At 43.4% G+C, this 25,010-nt stretch overlaps 3 protein-coding genes and 1 pseudogene across 3 annotated transcripts; 3 read left to right on the top strand and 1 right to left on the bottom strand.

Annotated features, from left to right (window-relative positions):
* Window positions 1-15,816: 15,816 nt before the first annotated feature.
* On the bottom strand, window positions 15,817-19,262 carry LOC113193470 (histone H2B type 2-E). The gene has a single exon (XM_077803733.1). It carries the CDS (start codon window positions 19,126-19,128, stop codon window positions 18,748-18,750), a length of 381 nt encoding a protein of 126 aa, XP_077659859.1. The 5' UTR covers window positions 19,129-19,262; the 3' UTR covers window positions 15,817-18,747.
* Window positions 19,263-19,493: 231 nt separating this feature from the next.
* LOC144249111 (histone H2A type 2-A) lies at window positions 19,494-19,902 on the top strand. Its single transcript, XM_077791303.1, has one exon. The coding sequence runs from the start codon at window positions 19,510-19,512 to the stop codon at window positions 19,900-19,902; it is 393 nt and encodes a 130-aa protein (XP_077647429.1). The 5' UTR covers window positions 19,494-19,509.
* A 1,006-nt stretch (window positions 19,903-20,908) lies between these two features.
* LOC144249184 (histone H3) lies at window positions 20,909-21,553 on the top strand. The gene has a single exon (XM_077791409.1). It carries the CDS (start codon window positions 20,964-20,966, stop codon window positions 21,372-21,374), a length of 411 nt encoding a protein of 136 aa, XP_077647535.1. The 5' UTR covers window positions 20,909-20,963; the 3' UTR covers window positions 21,375-21,553.
* A 1,047-nt stretch (window positions 21,554-22,600) lies between these two features.
* Window positions 22,601-23,503, top strand: LOC113193487 (phosphoserine phosphatase pseudogene; annotated as a pseudogene).
* The last annotated feature ends 1,507 nt before the right edge of the window (window positions 23,504-25,010 follow it).

Genomic DNA, 25,010 nt, shown 5'->3' with positions numbered 1-25,010 from the left:
CTTCCTGTAGAGAATCAAATGTAACTGTGTTACTTTACTGTCCTTGATGGAGTCTGCCTGCAAACGGGATAGTAGCAGCGGACATGCTTGAAAACGAGATGTTTGCTGTCCCTGGGAGAGCCTGCTCGCAAACGAGAGGCTTCTTCAAGGTTTAGATAGGTAACAACAGACATGCTTGAAAAGGAGATGTCTGCTGACCTTGGGAGAACTTGCCTGCAAACGGGATGTTCTGCCAAGTGGGCTAAGAGGGTGCTAAGAAAAATTTTTTTATCTGTTCTAAACAAAGAGCAGAGCTCAGCATACTCCAGGTCAAAAGTGGATTAGCCATGAGAAGCGGGTCACTTCTGATTAGAAAGTAAAACTTCTATGCGCTATGTTTAATTAGCTAAAAGACCTGATTTATTGATGTTGGAAGGCTGCCTTCTTTGTTCACAATACTATAAAAAGATTGCTTATACACAATAAAGGACTTTTTTTTCTGCTGCTGCTTTGCTTGCTCTGCTTCTTCTTTTTCTTTGTTTTCCCATGCTGACCTGCAAGTGAATTACTGCAACAATTGGCGTAGTCGGCAGGATCCAGCACCGAAAGGGTAAGCACCCCGGGTTAAGAAAACGAAAGGGGGACTTTCGGGATTCACAAAATATTAAAAGGTAGCGCCCCAGGTTGAAAGAAACTTTAGGGGGACTTTCAGAACTAACAAATATTGAAAGGTAGCGCCCCAGGTTGAAAGAAACTTTAGGGGGACTTTCAGAACTAACAAATATTGAAAGGTAGCGCCCCAGGTTGAAAGAAACTTTAGGGGGACTTTCAGAACTAACAAATATTGAAAGGTAGCGCCCCAAGTTGAAAGAAACTTTAGGGGGACTTTCAGAACTAACAAATATTGAAAGGTAGCGCCCCAGGTTGAAAGAAACTTTAGGGGGACTTTCAGAACTAACAAATATTGAAAGGTAGCACCCCAAGTTGAAAGAAACTTTAGGGGGACTTTCAGAACTAACATGGGAAACTCCCCGTCCTTAAAGGAACAATACATGGAGTTACTACAAGGATTATTATATTCCATAGGTGTGAAAACATCTCATAAGAGACTCAAGGAGTTATTTAAAATTATAGAATGTCATTGTCACTGGTTCCAATATCAAACTAAGGTCCAGTTAAATTTAGGAGAATGGAAATTGATTCAGAAAGAGCTCCGTAAACAGCATCAGGCTGGAAATGTTATTTCTTTAAAGATTTGAACATTATGTAGCGCTATTACTCAGGCATTACAATTATTAGAAAGCAATAATAAAAGGGCTCTCTTTGTGAAAGACAAGTTAATACATCAAAATCTGATAATAAGGTTAACAAAACGGAGCCCTAAGAAAATATTTGTGATACTATAGATGACTCTCCTAAATCAGATCTGGGCGATAAGGAAGATTCAAAAAGTTCAGATAGTGATTCCAATATGAAAGAAATTATGGATAAATTTGTGGATAAAATGCAATTAAAAAAAAAAAAAAACAAAGGTCCTCTCTTAAACCTACTGCTCCTTTTAATGCTTCTCTCTTTCCAATGACAGAGTATAGAGTTAATGTGTGTAGAGAACAACAATGTTTTTCATTTCCTCTTACTATGATACATGATGATGATGATCTTGCAGCCCCTCATGGTTGTTTTGTTGATCCACCACATTTGTTTCCTAAAACTAGACAACAAAACCTTCAAAATCCCCTATGATTGATGTTCACTATACTGCAGTGAAATACAAGTTTATAAAGGATTTAAAAGCTACAGCCTTTCAATATGGCCCTCAGTCTCCTTTTGTGTTAGATATGTTAGAAAATTTGGGAACTTCTAAACTACTTATTCCTTTGGATTGGGAGGCATTAACCAAAACAGTTTTGGAGGGATCTCAGTGGTTACAATTGAGAAGTTGATGGGAAGATGAGGCACAAAAACAAGCTGGAGAGAATGAAGCTCAAAATCCCCCGGGATCTATGGAGGATAAGTTAATGGGGGAAGGTAATTACCGTGCCTTTAGAGACAGGCTCAATATACAGATCCAGATCTCCAACAAGTTGACAGGTTTTCTTAAGAGCTTAGAGATGTGTGATACCCACTGGTCAGGCACAACCTTCCTTTACTAAATCTATGCAAGGGGCTACTGAAACTTACACTGATTTTCTTACAAGACCGCGTACTTTTGTTATGAAGGCAATGAGTCAAGATCAAATAGCAAAGGTATTACTAAAAACATTAACATTTAAAAATGCAAATCCTAAATGTAAGCATATTTTGGGGCCATTAAAAGGGCAAAACGCCTCATTGAGTAAATATGTGAGAGCTTGTGCTGGAGTGGGAGGAATTAAACATCAAAGTTTCTGTTTTTGCTGCAGCCGTGGCTGGAGCCCTTAAACCCAATAAATCAGGAACTTGTTTCAATTGTGGAAAAGCAGGTCATTTTAAAAGGGATCATAAAAAATAAAATAAAATATATAAATAAATTTTATGATACTTTCTAATTACTGGCCGGTCATTTTTCTAGGACTCTTACTTTTTCCTAGATTCTATATTTTTTGAGCTCATAATTTTGACCCTACAGACCTAAGTTAATGTTTTTCTGATCAGTTCTATTTTTGATCAACTGTAAAATATTTAAACATTACAATGGAAATTTCACCTAAAATAGCTACAAGGCCTTTATTGTGTTATGTGTGCACATTTGTATTATATGTTGTATGTCTGTTTGTGTGTATGTCCATATGTCATGTACATGATATAAAGATCGATATATATGTAAAGAGCGCTCATAAAAATTAAAAAAAAAATGGATCCAAATATTTTTAATTCACTGATTTAAATGGTTCAATTTAAATTGGGTAAACAAATAAAAATAAGACGTCTTTAACATGTTAATGACTGATGTGCTTTGGTTCTAGGACTTTTCTTCAACAACAACAACAACAAAAAATGGCTAACACGGTTCATTATACTTGTCTAATGTTTTGATAATATAAGTAAATTAATTAGACATAAGAGTATTTGTTTATAAATATTTGTTAAATATCTGATTGATTTACAAGGTTAATATGCTAAATGTTAAATATACCATTAAATGCTTTTAACTCCTTAAATTACATTAGATAACATTATTAATAATTTTTTAAGTTGGTAAATAATATAAATAAATAAATGGTTCTTTATCATCCCTAATATTTAGACACTATATTTTCATAATATGGTAAACTAATGTGATTAATTGTGTACTACAAATAACAAAATATCTCTTATTAAAATGGAGTAATTTGCCTAAATTCAAAAATTCACAAGGATTATTTCAAAATATAAATAAAGAAGGGGTTAAAAAAAAATTAAAAGGTTCTAGGTATAAATTTAATTAAAAAATGTGTTTCTGAAAGTGAGTAAATAAAAAAATTTAAGCAAATGATAAAGAAGGTCTATGTATGTTGGCTATATAGTTTTAAGTAAGTGATAAAAAAGGTCTATATACATTGGCTATATATGTAAATTTTTGAACAAATAATCTTGAAAAAATTAGGATTATACAAATATGGTTAAATAACAACTTTTATTTTGCAATATTCTATTATGCTATTTCTTTAAGAGCTAAACTTAATTAATATAAAAACATCAATAGTAATTATGGTACTATTACTCTTCTTTGTATATTAAATGTGTTCATATTTTCCAAGTATACAAGTCATTAAGATAAAGCTTTAAAAAAAAAAAAAAATTATATCAAGCTGGTGTTCTCCAAAAGGTTACATGGTAATTTTAGGCTTATAAAAATAACATATTGGAGATTTATTTATATCATTTAATGTTCTATAACTGGGCCTATTATCAATAAGATATATAAAGTTTTATGTTACTTTTTACACTGAGGTACAATTTAAATATATTTTTTTAAGTTAATGAGAGCCTTATCTACATAAAGGTTAATATTATAAAACACAAGAACATTTTTTCTATTTTTCTAAAAAAAGCTAAAAGCTTTCAGCCTTTCTTTATTTCATGTTTTAGATGTGTTATCATATTGTGTTAGTTTTTACTCAAATAAACTTAAAAAATTATTTATATAAAATTTATAATATATAATATTTTAAAAAAATAATAATAAACTTTAAAACTACAACACTTTACTTAAATTTATAAAGAGCCCTACTTACCTAAGATAAGACTCTATGTCCTATCTAACTACATGTAAAAATAACAACAAAAATAGTAGGCCAAATTTCAGTATATTTTACTCATATTAGAACACATTCTACACTGCCAGGACCATTAACTAGAAAAAATCAAAATGTTGATCAACTATTATTTCCCCTTACAAAAGGCTCATCTAGAACATGCTTTACTTCTTACAAACACTAAAGGACTTTATAATAAATACAAAATAACTGTTCATCATGTGCTTCTTTTAGTATTCCTTATTGTCCTCCTGGTGTTAATCCAAGGGGACTCCATCCTAATGCCCTTTAACAAATGGATGTTGTTATAATTCAGTCATTTGGACAATTAAGATATGTACATCATACTATTGACACTAATACTCATTTTCTTGGGCCACAGTTTATCTTAAAAAAAAAAAAAGAGGCTAATGCAATCATTTCTCATTTATTATCTTGTTTTGCTATCTTGGGAATTCCTTTAGAACTTAAACTGACAATGCACCTGCATATACCTCACAAAAATTACATTCATTTTTACAAAAGTATGACATTACATATATATTTGGCATACCTTGTAATAGTCAGGGTCAAGCTATTATAAAAAGGACAAATCATACGTTAATAAAATATATATATATACTAAAAATAAAAAGGGGGGATATGGCTATGGCTTATATACCTCAAAATATACTTCATAAAACTTTACTAACTTTAAATTTTTTAAATGTCTGGTCAACTTCCAAGGTTCCTGCAGCCCAGCAACATTTCTCTACATTTAAATCTCAGCCATTATTTCTACAAATTGGAAATACCTATGTGGAACAGGGATGAAAATAAAGAATGGATTTCTAGGTTGTTGCACCACATGGGAAGGGGATTTGCTCTTATTTCTACAGGTAAAACACCTTTCTAGGTACCTTCAAGACTTATCAAATTGCAAAATAAGTGACCCATTTGTCAGACAATTTCAGGAGCTAACATTGCAGAGAACTTCTACAATGGCAACGAGAACAGCGAACCCCCCAACATGGGGACAGATAAAAAAGTTAACTCAAGAAGCTGAAAAAAACCTTCAAAAGGCAAATCAGCCTTTAAATCCTGTTAATCTTTTATTAGCTATGCTTACAGTTATTAATTGCCAGGTAAGTATAATTTCTGCTCATTCTTTTGCTTATTGGGCCTATGTTCCTAACCCTCCTTTGGTGCGCAATGTTTCCTGGGGAAAACCTAAAGTTCGTGTGTGTACTAATAATACTAATTTTCCCCCCTCATGTATGTGGGGGAATTAAAAATATTCTATTCTATAAAAATCTGTATAATATTTCTAATATAACTGTAGCTGTTGAAGGAGTCCCATTGTGTATAGGGGCTCATTCTTTCTGTTTGCCTCTTATAGCACATAACTACTCTTTCATATAATAGTTGTGGAGTTAATTATCATAGTTACCCTACTGCTGTTTTTATTGTCATGATATCTTCCCGAGGATTTAATACCTCTAGTATGTATGTTAATCAATCATGGCTATCATCTAAAAAATGTTTTGTCAGAACTCATCTTCCTTTATGTTCAGCTAATTATTTTGAAACCTTTTTAACTCATTTAGAGTGGGAAAAATGCCATGATCATCACCCTAAAACAGTAGTCAAATATCAAAATATCACTATAGTTGGGTGGAATCCTGATCATTCTGAATTTATAGAAAGTTGGTCAAATCGTACTTTAAGATGGCATCGACATAATGGGACAATAAATGCTTGGGATATTGAGACAATTAAAATGCAACATTATGCTTTGGTCCCTCCAATGTTACAGCATATAAAGTTTCCCAATATTCAAGGGGATATATGAAAATTATGGGCAGTATCTGGGAAACTCACTGTATGGACTGGAAATTTCACGTTAGATGTATCCCCTTCCTCTCCTTTTGAAGTACATCTACATAATAATCTTATTTTGCTTCTACATATGTTAAATTCCCTTATTCTCTTATGATTGGAAACTGGAAATGAAATGTAACTTGGGGAACAATATCATGTATAGACTGTTATCTTACTCAACGTGTAAATGGAACTAATTGGGAATTAATAGAAATTAATAATTATTCTTTAGTTATTGTTAAAGCTCGCACAGAATTGTGGGTGCCTGTTAATTTGACTCGTCCTTGGTCTGATTCATTGTCTGTTACTCATTTGTACAATGCTCTTCAAGTTTTGTTACATCGCTCTCTACGATTAATAGGAACAATTATAGCCTCAATCCTTGCAGTTGCTTCTGTAACTGCCACTGCTGCAGTAGCTGGCGTTACTTTACATCAAGACATTCAAACTGTGAATTTCATGAGAACATAGCATCAAGATGCTCATTTATTATGGTAACAACAAAAGGACTTAAACTCTCAATTGGCTACAGATGTGATCGATTTACAACATACTGTTTCCTGGCTTGGCGATCAAGTGACTATCTTGACTACCAAAAGTGTACTGAAGTGTGACTGGAATTCTTCTCATATTTGTGTAACTCCTGTGCCATATAATACCAGTGATTTCCTGGGAAACTGTTAAAAGATGGTTAAATGGACATCAAAAATTAACTTTAAAAATTATGAATTTGGAAAAGACTATTATGGACACCTTTAGTAAGACATTACCTGAACTAACAGGATCTAACATTTTACAAAAATTGTCTAAGTATTGCTAATTTAAATCCTTTAAGTCATTTTTCTACCTTGTTGTCAGCTTCTTTAGGTAACACTGTAATAATTCTTGTTTTGTGTTTTGTTTTGTACATAGTCTTCCAACGCTGGAAAAAGCGAAGGCAATTGAAACATGAAACATCCCTTATCGCTTCTGCTATGGCTCATTTACAAAAACAAAAGGAGGGAGATGTAGAGAATCAAATGTAACTGTGTTACTTTACTGTCCTTGATGGAGTCTGCCTGCAAACGGGATATTCTGTCAAGGTATAGATAAGTAGCAGCGGACATGCTTGAAAACGAGATGTTTGCTGTCCCTGGGAGAGCCTGCTCGCAAACGAGAGGCTTCTTCAAGGTTTAGATAGGTAACAACAGACATGCTTGAAAAGGAGATGTCTGCTGACCTTGGGAGAACTTGCCTGCAAACGGGATGTTCTGCCAAGTGGGCTAAGAGGGTGCTAAGAAAAATTTTTTTATCTGTTCTAAACAAAGAGCAGAGCTCAGCATACTCCAGGTCAAAAGTGGATTAGCCATGAGAAGCGGGTCACTTCTGATTAGAAAGTAAAACTTCTATGCGCTATGTTTAATTAGCTAAAAGACCTGATTTATTGATGTTGGAAGGCTGCCTTCTTTGTTCACAATACTATAAAAAGATTGCTTATACACAATAAAGGACTTTTTTTTCTGCTGCTGCTTTGCTTGCTCTGCTTCTTCTTTTTCTTTGTTTTCCCATGCTGACCTGCAAGTGAATTACTGCAACACTTCCCCTCCAGCTACTCACTACTGTTATGCCAGATTTGTGGGACCCCAATAGACCCCCAGGAGCCGAATCCGATGCAATCATAAAAGAGTCTTTATTGCAAGCTCGAGCCTGGACTCACAACCCAAGGAGTGAGTGCCGGCCCTTAGTTCAGTGAGGATTTATAGATTTTGGGGGGGATACTCTATGCGTCACAACGTCACACAGCAAATCATTTCACCCCACGTGAAAATCAAACAACATCTCTTAACATTGATTAGTGTATTTATTGGCGGGAACAAATTGGGTAAGGGTGATTGGTTAGTTCAAGAGGTGGATACATTTGAACTGATTGGTTTAAGCTGTGAGGGGTGTATGTGCTAAACTACATGTTTTCCTAACATGTTATCAATCACCAAAACTACTGGGAGAGGGGGGGTTACCTGGCATTCCAGGTATCTTCCCTGTCTCACGCTGATTGGTTGTTGCTAGGGTTATCACAGTCAGGCCTTAGGCCTCAAACATTCTTTGGTCTTTCCAGGAACTAGCTTTGCAGAGTCAGGGACACCTAGCGCCACAGATCTCTCCTGTTATTTACAGACAAACAACTCAGCACCTAGCTATGTGCCTAGGAATGCTCTGTGGGTTTTCCAAGAACAAGGGTCACTCCCCCGACCTTTGGATAGGCCCTGCTCTGAGGTAGACGCTGTTTTTTTAAAAAAATGTAGTCACATCAGTTTCTCACTACCTGCCTATGGTTACCTGCCCAGTTAATCTGAATTAGTGGATTAATTCGCTTATTAGTTTATAGCTCTCACAATCATTTCACCTCTGAAAATTGTTGCATTGTCTCACACATAAGATTTTGGGGGAGATCTCATATTTTTACTGCTGTTTACTGGTGATGAGTCCTTGCTTCCCCAAATGCTGAGGTTTAACACCAGAGAAGCACGCTGAGGCAAGTGGAGAGTGGAGAGTGGAAGGCTTTATTAAAGGACAGCAGAAAGGGCTTCCTCCCAGAGGAAGAAGGGGACCCAAAAGGGGGAATCCATGGAAGGGGGAGGTCTTCCCTTTTTTATAGCTAAGGTCTTTTAGTCCTCCCACATTCCTGTCCTTTGTTTCCCTCTATCCTGCAGTGACAGATTGCAGGTGGGAAGGTCAGATGGTGGGAGGTAGGGGGACTGATGGGGCAGGGGGGAGTAATCTTGGCAGGAAAGGCCTAGGGTGGTTTGATTAGCACCTCCCTGTTTGCTGGGAGCTACTTCATTGACAGTTCCTTAGGATTCTGGTCTTGGGAACATTAACATTTTAATTTCCCCAGGTGCTGCTCTGTTTTCCTGGACTGCATTCTCAATAATGGTCTCCATTTTCTTTCTCTTATTCAATATTAGACCCAATTTACCTAAGTACACTATCTACCTATCTTTAAATCTGGCTTCATTCCCTCCCCCTCTTGTGGGAGGCCATCCTCACACGTGATTTGAGTTACCTCCCTGGCTGGATGAGAAGCGTTTAAACAGTGGTGTCAGAGCCTTCCCCACCCTTTTCCAGGTCGGAAGGCTTGTTGATGCAGAGGCGTGCCTGGCCACTGCCCTGAAGACCAATCCTTGCCCCTGACCTTGGGATGCTGCCCCCCTTAACCTTTATTGGATGGGATTTTCCCCGGAAGTTTTTAGTTTTTGTTCCCCAATAAAAGCCCACTCTCTTCTCTTCTCTTCTCTTCTCTTCTCTTCTCTTCTCTTCTCTTCTCTTCTCTTCTCTTCTCTTCCCTTCCCTTCTCTTCTCTTCTCTCTTCTCTTCTCTTCTCTTCTCTTCTCTTCTCTCTCTCTCTCTCTCTCTCTCTCTCTCTCTCTCTCTCTCTCTCTCTCTCTCGTCTCTTCTGTAAACCTTGCAATCACATTAGGTGGCTGGAGGCAGGAGCTAGGAGAAGCCATCTCGGAGCTGGTATTAAAGGTAATGAGAGTCTGTCTCTTTAATTGAAAACTCCCTAGCAATTACTTATGAATCTAACCTTCTTTCATGAAGCCAGCGCTGGATGCGTGGCAGACCCTAGGAACTCCTTACTGCTATAAGAAAAGGGGATAATGACCATTCAGGCTTCTTTGAGCTGGAAGGGGGCAGTGTGGAGCAAGCAGTTTGGAGTTCCTTTTTTAAAAAATCGGGTCGATGGAGTGGTTCGTAATAGAAGTCCTATTGAGAAGTAACAGGCTGGAGGGCCATCTGCATAATGGGTGGTCTATAAGAGAAACAAGAAGTTATTAGTACTGGAATGAGATTAATGCAACAATAAATGCCACAGCCTAGGAATATGCCAATGAGAATGATGATAATGACAGAGACTAACAATGTTTTCCATAAGGAGGTACCAGAGAACCAGAAGCTACGAAATTGTTCCCATGACAAGGTTGGCGAGGACATGGCTTCTATCTGAGCATGTAAATCTTTAAGCATATTAGTCACATTGCCAGAATTGTCAGGGATGTAAACACAACATTCAGTTTTAATAATGGCACAAGTACTGCCTTGGGCTGCAGTAAGGACATCTAAAGCCTTCTGATTTTGTAAGATGGCCTTCCTCATAAGTGTTACTTCAGGAGAGAGATGCTTTCCTCAACCTTGTGGAGGAGCAGTTTGAGTATAATTGTTTAAAGTCTTTACATGCCACATTACATCCTCTAAACCAATTTGTAAGATAAACAGTGAAGCTAGATGATCATACCAATGAAACACAGATGCTTCCCATCTATGTTTGAGATTGAGGAGGTTTGCTGGCTGTTCTGTATTTGGGGTTCATCTCCCCTGCATCCAGGGGTACCCAATAGTACATCTCCCTATCCAGCCTGGGGGAAGCCAGGACCATAAGTTAGTTCCACATATCCATTGAGTCCCATTGGGTGCTGGCCAAATAATTTTAGGTCTAGAGAGCCAATCTGTTCCAAACCAGTCATTGGCTTATAAAACCATAATTTGTTGGCATTGTGGCTCTGAGGCCCATCCTAATTCTCCAGTAGCATTAGGCCATTTGTCATAGGTATAGTTTTGTTGTTCCCAACAGATTGGAGCTTCTTGGTTTAAATGCCCAGTAATGGGAGTGAACCATAAATCTCCATCCCAAACTTGATGGTAACCATCCTTATACCTGTGACATGTTGACAGTGCTGATGGTGGAAGGAGAGAATTAGATGGCCTATATGGGATTTAACAGAGGTAGAAGTCTGAAGGTTGGCCTGTTCTAAAGTAAAAATCTTTCCATGACCTGGTTGTGATAAAGCTTCATTTATAGGCCATAAATTAACGTCAGCATGAGAAGCATTTTGTAAAGTGGGTCTTTCTTTTGTGTGACCACTCCCAGGGCTATTCCTCCTCTCAGTGACAAATCGGTTGAATTTTTGTTCAGTAGGTAAGCTGAGGGCAGGGGCTTGGAGTAAGGCCCCTTTCAATGCCTTAAAGGCTTTAATCTGTTTTGGTTCCCATATCAGGGAAGTTGTTCCTTGGCTTAGTGTCTCTCTGAGGAGGCTATAAAGAGGCTTAGCTATTTCCCCATATCCAGGAATCCAAAGCCTAGGAGGCCTCTAAGTTCCCTTATAGCTTGAGGTAGAGGTTATTGTCCTATAGGGGTTATTCTTTCTGGTCCTAGATTGTGGGTTCCTTGAGACAGTCGTAATCCTAAATATTGAACTTGTTTTGGGCACAATTGAGCTTTTTTCTTTGAGACTTTATAACCCTTATCAGCTAAGAAGTTTAAAACTTCTTTAGTGGCTTCTTGATATTCCTTTTGAGTGGAGGTGCATAAAACTATGTCATCTACATATTGCAGGACAGTCAGAGGTGTTTATCTCCGAACTCTGTTAAGTCCTTAGCTAGGGTTTGGCCAAACAGATGAGAGTTATTTTCTGAATCCTTGGGGCAATACTGTCCAGGTTAATTGAGATCTGCTATTTGGTTCCTCAAAGGCAAACAGATATTGTGATTGGGAGTCTAAGGGTATATAGAAAAAGGCATTTTTAAAGTCTAACATAGTAAACCAAGCAGCAGCTGTTGGAATCTCAGAAAACAGAGTGTATGGATTAGGAACTATAGGGTGGAGAGGAACAACTGCTTCATTAATTATTCTCAGGTCCTGGACTAGTTGCCATTCCCCATTGGGTTTTTTAGTTCCTAAAATGGGTGTGTTACATGGGCTGTTGCAGAGCACTAAAAGTTTCTGTCATTTGAGGTTCTGAATGATCTTCAATAAGCCCTTTTTTGCCTCTGGGCATAGGGGATATTGTCTCTGATGTGGAAAGACAGAAGGGTCTTTTAAGACTATATTGATTGGGGCTGCACTTTTTGCCCTTCCAATTTTGCCTTCAGTAGCCCACACTTCAGGGTTTATGTTGCAAACATAATGGTCCTCGTCTTCCCAAATTCATTGTAATGAATGTCTGAAGTTTTTGTAGTAAGTCTCTTCCCAATAAAGGGGTAGGACATTCTGGGTTAATAAAAAATGCATGAGAAAACGTCATCTCGTCCCACTCACACCTCAGTGGGGGAGTAAACTTTCTGGTAACAGGCCATCCAGACACTGCTTGTACAGTATAGTATTAGAGGACAGAAGTCCGGGGTAAGAATAACTGGTTCAGAATAACTGGTGCCAGTATCTAAGAGGAAGCTGACCTCTTGGCTCCCTACAGAGAAGCATACCTGGGGCTCATGTGCAGTGATAGGAGTTATGGGAGCCAGAATTGAGCCCGGGCCCCTGTCAGGTCTGTGTGGAGGAGTCTGGCTTCAAGGACATTCGCCCCTGAGGACAGTCACTCTTCCAGTGACTGCCTAGACATTTAGGGCAGGGCTTTTGGGATGGTCACTTGGCTTGTGGGCAATCCTGTTTGAAATGTCCTTCCTCTCTGCAATGTCCCTTTTTGTGGATTGAGGAGCATTTCGTCTTCCTCCTTTTTCATCCTGGGAACCTATTCCTCTAAGAGCAAATACCAGTGCTTTAGTCCTTTTTCTGTCTCTGCGCTCTTTCTCCTTCTTTTCCTGTTGATCTCTATTATAAAAAAATGGAAGTCGCAACTCAGAGGATTGTGGGAAGCCATTCTCGCACGTGATTGGGCACCTCCCTGACTGGGTGTGAGGCTAAACTGTGTCAGAACTAATCCCCACCCTTTCTAGGTGCAAGAGCCCATCTGTGTGGGGGTGTGACTGACCATTGACCCTGAGACCCATCACTGACCCTGACCTTGGAATGCTGTCCTCCTCAACCTTCATTGGATGGAATTTTCCCCTGAATTTCTTGTTCCCCAATAAAAGGCCATCCTCTGGCGTGGTCTCTCTCTCTCTCTCTCTCTCTCTCTCTCTCTCTCTCTCCCTCTCCCTCTCCCTCTCCCTCTCCCTCTCCCTCTCCCTCTCCCTCTCCCTCTCCCTCTCCCTCTCCCTCTCCCTCTCCCTCTCTCCTGTGAGTCTTGTGTAAACCTCGTTGCCCCACCGGGTAAGGGGAGAGCCGTCTCAGACCTGGTCAAAGAAAAAGGTAATTTGAGTTTATGTGTGTTTACTTTGATCTCACTAGTTAACTTCTATGCTTCGAACCTCTAGAATGAAGCTAGCGTGCTGGTTGCGCGGTTGAGAGGATGTCATCTAAAGACTGATCAGGGCCATATGCCAATTTTTGTAATTTCCTCCAAATGTCTGGGGCTGGCTGAGTAAAAATTTGTCCTTTTTTTTTTTTAAGAAATAGAGAGAGAATTTTTAATGTTTATTTTAAAAATAATAAACACTATTATAAACATCTTTATGTATATGTGGTGCTGAGGATCGAACCCGGGCCGCACACATGCCAGGTGAGCACGCTACCGCTTGAGCCACATCCCCAGCCCCTAAATTTGTCCTTTAAAAGTAGGTGGCCCTCTATGGGTTCAGAATCCACAGTGGTGTGTTTTCTCATTGCCTCCCTGAGTTTCTTCATGAAAAGAGCAGGGCTTTCCTGGGGGCCTTGAATAATTTCTGAAACCTTAGAATAGTTAATGGGCTTTTGCTTGATTCTCCTGAGGGCCTCGAGGACCAACATTTGGAAATGTCTAATTTTCCAAACATCCTGTTCATCATTTGGGTCCCACTCAGGATCATTTCTGAGAACTGCCTGTGGCCAAGATGGTTAATTGGGTTTGTTCCTGGTCTGTGCTGCTTGGGCATGAGCAAGGTTTAAGTCATCCCTAAACTGTTCAGCTGCTCTTAGGGCTGCTTCCTTCTCATTGGAGGTCAAAGTCTGGTTGAGTAATAGCATAATATCTTTCCATAATATCTTTCCTGGCATAAGTTTTGAAATACCTCAATATATTTATCCAGATCCTCTGAAAATTTCCCTAAGTCTGTTTTTATCTGTCTTAGGTCTTGAAGGGAGAAGGGGATATGTACTTTGATTGGTCCAAATTCTCCTCCTGTCATCTCTTTGAGGGGTAATATGTTTCATCTATTGGGGCAGATGGAGAGAGGCCAGGATATGGGTGACTGGAGGTCCACTGTTGCACATCAACAGGGGATGGAGATTTTGTGGGTCCTCTTGATTCTTTCTCCTCAGTAGGTGATTCCTTAAGATTTTCTCCCCCATGGCAGATAACATAACTAAATCTACTTTACATTGTTGGCATAATTTGGGGTTTTCCCTTAGGGCAAAGAAAACCTGGACATATGGCACCTCACACCATTTCCCTTCCCTTTTGCAAAATTTATTGAGCTGCAAAATTATATTAAAATTCATATTTCCCTTTGGTGGCCAGCTTTCTCCATCAGGGAGTTTGTATTGAAGCCAGACCTGGCAGCAGAAGAAAATGAGGCACTTTTTGAGCGTCTGTGGGTCAAACTTATCCCAATTTTTCAATATGCAGGTAAGTGGTGCACCGAGCACCCTGGAAAGAGAAGCTCCCTTCTGGGTGAGAAGAGAAAAAACAGGACTCAGGTGTCACGCCAGAAAAAAAAAAATGTTCTTATTAGGGACATCTCCCTAAGTTTGAGCTTCTTTAGGATCCAGAAAACACCGTCTCTCATCTTGCTTTGCTAAGTGTTTCTGGTCCCCTTTGGCAAAGTGCTAGGGTCCCAGTTTGCCCTGTGCCAGACCCTGGGAGGATTCAGACTTAAGGGCATTACTGCTTTCCTTCCTGCCACTATAAAACCCACAACAAAAGAGAATCACACACTCTTCTTGTTGCCTTTTTGCCCCGTAGACTAAAGGAATCTCCTGAGGGTGAGGAATATCTACTGGTTGTAAGGCATATAGCACTTTCTATTGGAGGGACTCTTAGAAAGGTTGATTTTAAAATGCCTCCCTCTGGCAGCTTAAAGAGAACACAGCACATTTTAAGTATCGGAATGGTAATGGGTAAATTTTAAAATAGACTAGTGAAAGTTGCCTATTCACATGAAGGAACCTGGGCACCTTGTTACTAATAATCCCATGTCTTTCTCTCAGTCCTACAACCTGAATTTCCAGTGTTTCTGACCAGCAAAGGAATGGGAGCATCCAAGAAGGAATGGATGCGGGGTTGGGAGTATTGTGTAGCCCACACGGAGGCAAATGAACTTGGGGCTTTCCCTCAGTGCCATTCATCTACCCATCACTCTAGATACCCCTGAGGGCTGTCGGGAGGGGGCTCAAGAGAAAGGAACCTTGGGAACATGAGTGTAGCCCAGACCAGAATTCTACAGTTGTCCCAAACTCCTTCCTTCACCTCCGCTCATCCAAGACAGGTTACTGTATTACTGTTATTAGGGACACTGTATTACTCACGCCAATTGCTCTCTGGGCTCAGACAGAAAAGTGGGAAGCGGCTTTGGCAGAACCCAACATGCCTGCTCTGCATTGAACAGGTGATTGGGAGCTGCCTAGGCCGGGAAACCTCTCACCTGAGTCTTGAAGAGTGGCTGGCGGCCGCACTAGATGCATTTAAATAGCCATCGGGTGCCCACATCACCCTCCAGAAGAGAGAAAGATGCACCTCAGACATATGTGGGGTGCATGGAGAGAAGTTTCTCTCGGTGTAGATCTCGGTGGAACCTCCAATCTGTTACCACTGTTTACTGGTGATGAGTCCTTGCTTCCCCAAATGCTGAGGTTTAACACCAGAGAAGCACGCTGAGGCAAGTGGAGAGTGGAGAGTGGAAGGCTTTATTAAAGGACAGCAGAAAGGGCTTCCTCCCAGAGGAAGAAGGGGACCCAAAAGGGGGAATCCATGGAAGGGGGAGGTCTTCCCTTTTTTATAGCTAAGGTCTTTTAGTCCTCCCACATTCCTGTCCTTTGTTTCCCTCTATCCTGCAGTGACAGAATGCAGGTGGGAAGGTCAGATGGTGGGAGGTAGGTGAACTGGAGGAGTAATCTGGGCAGGAAGGGCCTGGGGTTTTGATTAGCACCCTCCCTGTTTGTTGGGAACTACTTCATTAACAGCTCCTTAGGATGGGTTCTGGGCCTTGGGGACATTAACATTTCAATTTCCCCAGGTGCAGTTCTGGTTTCCTGGACTCCATTCTCAATAATGGTCTTCATTTTCTTTATCTTAGTCAATATTAGATCCGATTTACCTAACTACACTAACTACCTATCTGTAAATCTGGCTTCAGTATCAAAACCATAATACTCTATGTGGGGTGGGTGGAGGGATGATGACCAGCATCTCATTAAGGGGTACTTCTTCCTGCCCAGGATAATCCAAGCCACCCTAAATTTATAATCTCAAATAATTAGTAAATAACAAAGCACAAATACTCAGAAATATATTTACAGAAAGTGACCCCCCTGACAGATCTAGTCCACGTGGGTTCTGGAACTAGGAAAGACAAAATGGCTCCAATGGTTTATTTAACAGGATAAATCAAAGGCAGGGATAAAGTTTCAAGGGTGGAATCTTGCTTCCTGATATCTTACAGTCAGCTGGTTGACTGACATTTTAGCAGGTCACATCCATCTCAGGTGCTGTGTGGGCCACAGAACCCAATAGCGATTCACATTATCCCTGGGCACTTGACCAGAGAAAATGTTCACTGGTCATTCCCAGATACCGGATGTCTCTATCCACAATGCTTCCATGCATGGTGACCCATATGCAACCCATGGATGGCCCGGGACAACACCCTTCCAGTTTCACTTTTATTTTCATGAGATCCATTATTTTTTCTCCTCTCTCCCTAGCTTCTACATATGAGAGAATACATTTGACTCTTGGCTTTCTGAATGGCATATTTCACATTAGCACGAAGTTCTTCGTTTACCAACAAATGACATACTTTCCTTTAAAATATGTCTTGAAACAGTGAAACTGACTGACTGTAGGTTATAACAGAAAACAAGGAATCAAGGATTTATTGCAGGTTTGGGGTTACCAATTGCTCTTTACTGATATGACTAAAGAACAGATTTGGAGAAGAAAAACCAAAAGTATTATTTTGAAATAAATTTTTAGACTCCTGCTAGGTTTCCAAATGGAAATATCAAGTATCCTATGGGCCCATACACACACAAACCCTGAACCATTTGAAAATAACCTGGAAATTGTTGACACTTCTTCTAAATACTGTGTGGCATGTCTTTCTTGAAAGGAACATTCTCCTACATTATCATGTATACCCTACATTATCATCCACATTATCGTCATTGCACCAAACAAATTTAGTATTGATTCAATAATATTAACTAATATATAATCCATATGTGAATTTCTTGTTTGTTTTTCAATGCTGAGGATCAAATCCTGGGCATCGTACAATTCAAGTTGAGCCCTCTACCACTGAGTTGTAACCACAGCATGTTTTTTTCTTTTTCTTTTTTTTATTTACAGTGTTGGGGATTGAACTCATGCACTCATGCATGCTACACATATGCTCTGCCACTGAGCTACATCACCATAAGTCTTTACCAATTGAGAAAGAGAGAGAGAGAGAAGGGGGAGAGAGAGAGAGAGAGAGAGAGAGAAAAGAAAAATGAAACAAACCTATATAGCTGTTTTTCCTCATCTCCCATATTTGACTTCTATGAGACTTTTCAACGTAAAGGTTCTAGCATCATTTTTAATATTCTGGGAAATTATTGTTATTCCCAAAATGTTTCAAGATTCAAGCTAAGTAAGAGAATGTCAAACAAGCTGGCTTAATTGGAAGTCTGAAGTTATAGCAGGTCTCTAAGGTTGTCCGAGTTCTATGAGTAACTCAGTTCTCTGATTCCCCCATGTTGTGCCCTCCAAAGCACATTGTCTATAATCATTCTTGCTTTCAAATCCTTACTCTATTGTACTGATGCCTTTTTTTTTTTTTGTAGTTGTAGATGGACAGCATGTTGTTTTATTTATTTATTTCTATGCAGTGCTGAGGGCGGAACTCAAGGTCTCCAATGCACTAGGCAATAGGTTTGCCATAGCCCCAGCTCCTACTGCTGCCTCTTCAAAGAAAAACTTCCACAGCTCTAGCCCCAAACACAGCATCAAGTTCTTCTACTATGGTCAGCCAATAATCCCCAGTTTCTTTCTTTTTTAAGGTTAAGTTCTGTTACTTCATTCCCCGCCTAAAACAGTCCAAGGGTTCTCAAAGCACAAATACTCTCAAACCAATCAACCTCTGTTGTGAAATATTTGACCTCCCCAAAATCAATTGTGAAATCCAGCATATTTTGTTGCTGTTGTATACAATTAACCCTTAAATCTAAAAAGCTTTTTAAAGTGGTAGTGGGGGAAAACACTATCACCATATGATTTTGGTTTTATACGATAAACAGAGCGGTCCTATATCATAAACACCTCAGAATCATTTTTAAAAATTTTTTTAAAAAAAATCTCACGTTTTTAACATGGTTGTGCCTTTGTTTAGACTTTTCTATCCTGCGTAGGCAAGCTTGTCAAATAGCATTTCACTAGGTAGGAACAGATACAACAAGGCCAAGGCAAAAGAAATTTTAAGAGCATTTACCGCAATATTTCCCAACTGGCTGAGAAAACCCACATTATGATTTCTCCAACATTAACCAACTGCTTGACAGGTGGGTAAGTGCTCAACAGGATGGATTTTCTTGACTACAATGTAAGTCAAAAAGGCAAACTCGAAATTAAGACAGCTTCTTTCACTGAAAGGTGGGATGGCTCTGAAAAGAGCCTTTGGAAGCCAGCGCGTCCCCGGCGGGGACTCACTTGGAGCTGGTGTACTTGGTGACCGCCTTGGTGCCCTCGGACACGGCGTGCTTGGCCAGCTCCCCGGGCAGCAGCAGGCGCACGGCCGTCTGGATCTCCCGCGACGTGATGGTCGAGCGCTTGTTGTAGTGCGCCAGGCGGGACGCTTCGCCGGCGATGCGCTCGAAGATGTCGTTGACGAACGAGTTCATGATGCCCATGGCCTTGGACGAGATGCCCGTGTCGGGGTGCACCTGCTTCAGCACCTTGTACACGTAGATGGAGTAGCTCTCCTTGCGGCTGCGCTTGCGCTTCTTGCCGTCCTTCTTCTGGGCCTTGGTGACGGCTTTCTTGGAGCCCTTCTTGGGGGCAGGAGCGGACTTGGCCGGCTCCGGCATGGCGAGAAGCCAGAGGCAAGAAGCGCGGGCAGCTGGAGACCGGGAAGGCTATCGCTACAGGAGAAGCGCAGCGCAGGAGAAGCGCAGGGGCGCACCGGAAACGACCGCGTACTTATAGCGGCCGTACGCAAATTAAGGTCGCGATCGCGCCACGCTGTGATTCGCGGGTTTTCGGCGGCGCGGAGGAGAGGGAGACGAGATTATGTAAATGAACGGATTCTGACTGAGCTCTCCTATTGGTCATGGGGCAAAACTGTGCTTTGGCCAATGAGAGCACACCACCGACAATCGCCGTTCTGCCTATAAAAGGGTGAAGCGGCGCCGTTTGCCGCGACTTCCCGGGTGTTCAGGCGGGAGCTGGTCGTGTTGACTGTCGCTGTCATGTCCGGCCGTGGCAAGCAGGGAGGCAAGGCCCGCGCCAAGGCCAAGTCGCGCTCGTCGCGCGCTGGCCTCCAGTTCCCGGTGGGCCGGGTGCACCGCCTGCTGCGCAAGGGCAACTACGCCGAGCGGGTGGGGGCCGGCGCGCCCGTCTACATGGCGGCGGTGCTCGAGTACCTGACGGCCGAGATCCTGGAGCTGGCTGGCAACGCGGCCCGCGACAACAAGAAGACGCGCATCATCCCCCGTCACCTCCAGCTGGCCATCCGCAACGACGAGGAGCTGAACAAGCTGCTGGGCAAAGTGACCATCGCCCAGGGCGGCGTCCTGCCCAACATCCAGGCCGTGTTGCTCCCGAAGAAGACGGAGAGTCACCACAAGGCAAAGGGGAAGTGAAGTGGGACAGGCGTCCGGTAGCCGCCCACTGCAGCCCGCGCGCCCCGAAGGGGGTGCCTGTGAAATCAAAGGCTCTTTTCAGAGCCACCCACACCCTCAAGTGAAAGGAGTTGTTACAGTAACCGCCCCTGCCCCCGCCCCGTAGTAAGCGGTGACCCGGAGGGGACTGCCGGCCGGCGAGCGCGGGGAGAGCCCTTCGCCTCGTGCTCCCGGCCGTTCTCTCCGAGGCTTGAGCCTGGAGTCTGCCGGCCCTTGCCGGGTGGGCCGTGAGTCTTGGAGCCCAGCACGGCGGGGACCGGACACCGCTCCACGGGCAGCCCGGGTCAGTAACGCTAACGCCGCGGCGGTGGCTCCCACCAGTATGTGACACCACTCCCCACCCCACACACGTTCTTTCGGGCTCTTGAGGGACCCCCCCCCCCCCGCCCAAAGGAGGCCCGGTAGCCCCTAGGGGACGTAGTCACCAGCGCAAGCCCTGTCTGCTGCAGGCGAGCGCGGCGGGCCTGGGTCGCCTAGGCCTCCAGAGGCGGGATGTGGCGCCCCGGAGGGGACACAACCCTCCCACCCGAGAAGCACGAACGGTCCGCCCCGAAGCCACCCGGGAGCGGGAGGGAGGCGGGACTAGGCGTTCGGGGACCGGGGTCAAGTAAAAGTTGAGGCTCGACTCGGGAGCCACAAAGCGTGCGGAGGAGGGCGTCGCGGGCAGCGTGCTCCAAGGGGACGAAGGGCCGAAGAGGGAAGGAACCCTCGGACGGACGGAGCAGCGACCCAAGACGCGAGAGGGAGGGAAAGAAGACGCGGTGGGCAGAGCGCGGGCAGAGCGGACCGGGCAGGCGAGGCCGCGGAGGGGGCGTGGGGCGCTCGGGGCGGCAGGGTCCCGCCCGAACCAACCGCGGAGGCCGGTGCGGGTGACGTCACAGCCAACGGACGGCCTGCGCGGGACTTTTCAATTTCTCCCCGCCCAATCGGGAAAAGACTGTGCCTATAAAGACTGCGGCGGCGGGCGGGCACCAGGTCACTGTCCCTGCCGCCGCGCCGGAGAGCTAGTGCCTCTGTCCGCCATGGCCCGAACCAAGCAGACCGCGCGCAAGTCGACCGGCGGCAAGGCCCCGCGCAAGCAGCTGGCCACCAAGGCGGCCCGCAAGAGCGCGCCGGCCACCGGCGGCGTCAAGAAGCCCCACCGCTACCGGCCCGGCACCGTGGCGCTGCGCGAGATCCGGCGCTACCAGAAGTCCACCGAGCTGCTGATCCGCAAGCTGCCGTTCCAGCGGCTGGTGCGCGAGATCGCGCAGGACTTCAAGACCGACCTGCGCTTCCAGAGCTCGGCCGTCATGGCGCTGCAGGAGGCCAGCGAGGCCTACCTGGTGGGGCTGTTCGAGGACACCAACCTGTGCGCCATCCACGCCAAGCGCGTCACCATCATGCCCAAGGACATCCAGCTGGCCCGCCGCATCCGCGGGGAGCGGGCTTAAGAAGTCAGGCGCTCGCCCGGCTCGAGGTTCCATCGCATCCAAAGGCTCTTTTCAGAGCCACCCACGGCGACACTCGGAAGGAGCTGCACCGCTCTTCCTCCGCTCTCCAGGCGGTGGTGTCGCCCTCCGGGGCGAGGGGGTGGAGGGAAGGAAGGGAAAGGTCGCACAGCGGGCGGAGAGCCCAGCCGGCCTTACCGGACGCCCGGTTCTTTTCTTGTGCGGCGCGCACCGCCCTAGGATGGTCGCAGCCTAACGCTCTGCGCCGTTCGCCTCTCCCGGGAACCCTCAAGCAACCGGCAGCCTCCGGCGATGGCGTCGCCCAGGGCGGGAGGAGAGGCACCAGCGACCTTGTCCCGCGGCTGAGTCACTAGGGGACGCTCGGGATTCGCGGTCCGCAAGGCCGGGTTGGGCTCGGCTGCCCTGGCCCTTGCCTGAGACCTCTCTGGTCCACCGGCCCGCCGGAAATGTCCTCCCTGTCCTCTGAGAAGTCGCCCCTAAGCTCTTTCCAGACTTGGGGATACTGGTGATAAAGCTGCGGGTCGAGTGAGTCCCTGGCCACTTGCGTGGTACCTTCACCCACTAGTGTTGGGTGTAGTGGTGTTTCGTGTGTCGGATGACATACTCTGTTCAGTATCATCTGGTGCCTCATTATCTCCCGCGTCCAAGTCTTGTTCATTGTTCCTGGGCACACCTGAGGTATGTGCGTGTTAACCCCTTTGAATTTTCAGCAGTACTTTGTTCGGACCTCTTATGGATTTTTGCTGGATACCAGTTGATCCGTCCCCCATGTTAATTTTCTTCAAAACCCCAATGCGGGCTCAGTGAACCCCTTTGGAGCCAGGTCTTATGCCAGCGTGGCTCTGCCAAGCTGAGGTCTATTGCCTGCAATCTGGGAACGTGCAAAGCTGGTGTGAGTTGCCTCAAGTATCAACAGATGTAAGAGCTTTTGGTAAGGTCCCTGCTTTCCTATCCAAGTCACCTACCTCAACATTTGAGCTGGCCCCCGAAGCCCAAGAGTTGCACCCATCGGAGCAAGGGGGTGGGGACACGCCCAGACGCTACAGTGCCGCTGGCTCTTAAAGAACACATAGATCTTTTTAATTTGTAAGCAGAACAGTTTCACTCAGGAAAGGAGCAGGAAGAAAAGCACACTGTCTTATAGGAATCCAGCATTGGAGAAATGAGGAAATTCTTCCAAGGATTGTCTCCCTCTTTCAGTTCATCTGATGCAGTATGTTGATTGTTTCTTGGTTCCCCGGATTGAACCCAGGGTTGTTTAATCACTGAGCCACAGCCTCAGGTCCTTTTTTTTTTTTTTTTTTTTGCTAAGTTGCTCAGGGCCTTGCTAAAGTGCTGACTTTGGCTTTGAACTTGCAATCCTCCTGCCTCAGCCTCCAAAACCCCTGCAATTACAGGCATAGTGCACCCACTGATGCAGTGTGTTTTGATGTTGGTATCACAGTTATCCAAGAAGAAGAAATTGATAAGCTGGCCAAATTCTGTGGAGTTTAGTGTCAGAAATGACACAAGCCTAGGTGGGTTATTGCCTTCAAAGCTGTTCTCACTGAGGACTTAGCACTGATCCAGCCCTCCAGGAAGCAGGTGCCAAGGCTCTCAGAGCACCACTGCCCCATCTGACACACACACACACACACACACAAAGGTAGATGGTAAATTGCCTACAAATATGAAACGTTCAGATTTTCCCAATATCTGATGGCTTTAGAAGTATTGTAGAGCATGTTACTTCAAAGCTCAATATGCCAGCAACCAATATATCTGCCAATAGGCTGAAATTCTACTTTAATAGGAATACACAGGTTTTGATGAGACACAGCCAACAGTCCAATCTGGTGGGAAAGGAAAAATACTAAATTTTTAAAAGAAAATTTCTACTTCAAGAAAATAATCATGATTAGAGATGTAGCTACAGATATGGAAGCCTGTCCTCCTGCTGACGTTTTCATTGGGTTTAGAGGAAATGTGATTGGTCAACAAGTAAAGGACACTGCCAAATGGCAGGTACATCACTGATTTTTGTAGAGCTTTTGGGAGAACTAAAGGATAATTTCAATTTTTATACAGCTTGTTACAACTTCAGATTAATTTTTTTAAGTTGTACAGATTGATACTGTTTGCATACATTTGCCTATAACAATAGAGGTGGTATTGATTTTCTGTATGTTCAAGTAAATTATAGGACTCCTAAAAGATTGCTTTTTTTTTTAACTTTTGTTACTATATTATTAATCTGTATTCCTTATGTATATTCCTGGCTATAATTTTATTTGATGCTTTTTAAAGGTATAGAGTAAAATAAACACAATGTAGATTCAGCAGCCTTAAGTGAATATTGGTTTTCCCTTAGATGGATAAAATTTTATTTATATACCAATGGGGCGGGGAATCCCAATTCTACTAGGCCAAATAATGACACGGGCAATTCCAGGTAGGAATGAAGCAGAGGTGAAGAAAGGATCTGATGTCTTGCTGATATCCTGTAAACTCACCCAGTGCTGTTTTCCTGGCCTGGGTACAATTGTGCAGCAGCAAATGAGTGGTAGACCTGGGCCTCACCAGCCTCCATAACCCAGGCCACTCTCTGAGAGCTAGATCCTGGTGGTATTGTTCCTTGCTTTTGTCCACAGCATGAGACTCTTCCTGGAAGACATCCTGAGAAACAGATGAGTTCTGTGTAGATATTTGAGAATTATCCAGCTCAAAGCCCTCGAAGTTCAAGCTACTGGGCAGCATTGAACCAATGGAAGACAGAACATCCCCCTCTCGCCTCCCATGATGGCAACTGCAAGCCCCAGAAGCTGTGAGGACAGGAATCTTGAAGCCCCACCCACAATACCTCATAATGTGACAGTATTTTGAGAGAGAGCCTTTAAAGAAATGATTAAGTTAAAATGGTCATTAAAGTAGGCCCAATACAGAATGACTTGTGTCTTTATAGGAAGAGAGGGTTAGAACACAAAGGGATGACCAGGTATGTGAGGTGGCGATCTGCAAGCCAAGGAGGGAGGCTAAGAAGAAACCAAACTTCCCAATACATTGTGATTTTGAACTTCTAGCCTCCAGAACAGGGACAAGATAAGTTTCCAGGGTTTAACCCCCTAGTCTGCAGTGCTTTGTTGTGGTGGCCTGCCGTGGTCTGGATAGTTTGAGATATGTCTCCCAAAGTTTCATGTGCTGGAAGTTGTGTCCTCCAAAGGTTCATATTGGACCCAATATGGACATGTTGAGAGGAGGTGGAAACTTTAAGGGGTAGGGCCTTGTATAAGATAATTAGGTCGTTAATCATCCCTTCAGATAATTAGGTCATTAACCTCTCAGAAGGAATTGTTAGTCTCATTGAATTAGTTCTAGCAAGAGCTGGTAATAAAAGTGAAGCCATCCCACATATTTGGCCCTTCTGCCTGTGGCTGATTCCTCTTCTGCTTCTCCACAATATTATGACACTGCCAGGATGCAAGCACCAGATCATCTGGGCCCTCCAGCCACCAGAATCGTGACTCAAACATCTAAAGAACCCAACCCCAGGTATTTTGTTATAGCAACAGAAAATGGACTATAACCCCAACAAATTAATTTAGGCCCCATGGTCTCTCTTTAGGGCCTCACTGTCTAGAG

The sequence above is a fragment of the Urocitellus parryii genome, chromosome 11, assembly GCF_045843805.1.
Source record: "Urocitellus parryii isolate mUroPar1 chromosome 11, mUroPar1.hap1, whole genome shotgun sequence".
NCBI lineage: Eukaryota > Metazoa > Chordata > Mammalia > Rodentia > Sciuridae > Urocitellus > Urocitellus parryii.
This window is presented reverse-complemented; position numbering and strand designations above follow the sequence as displayed.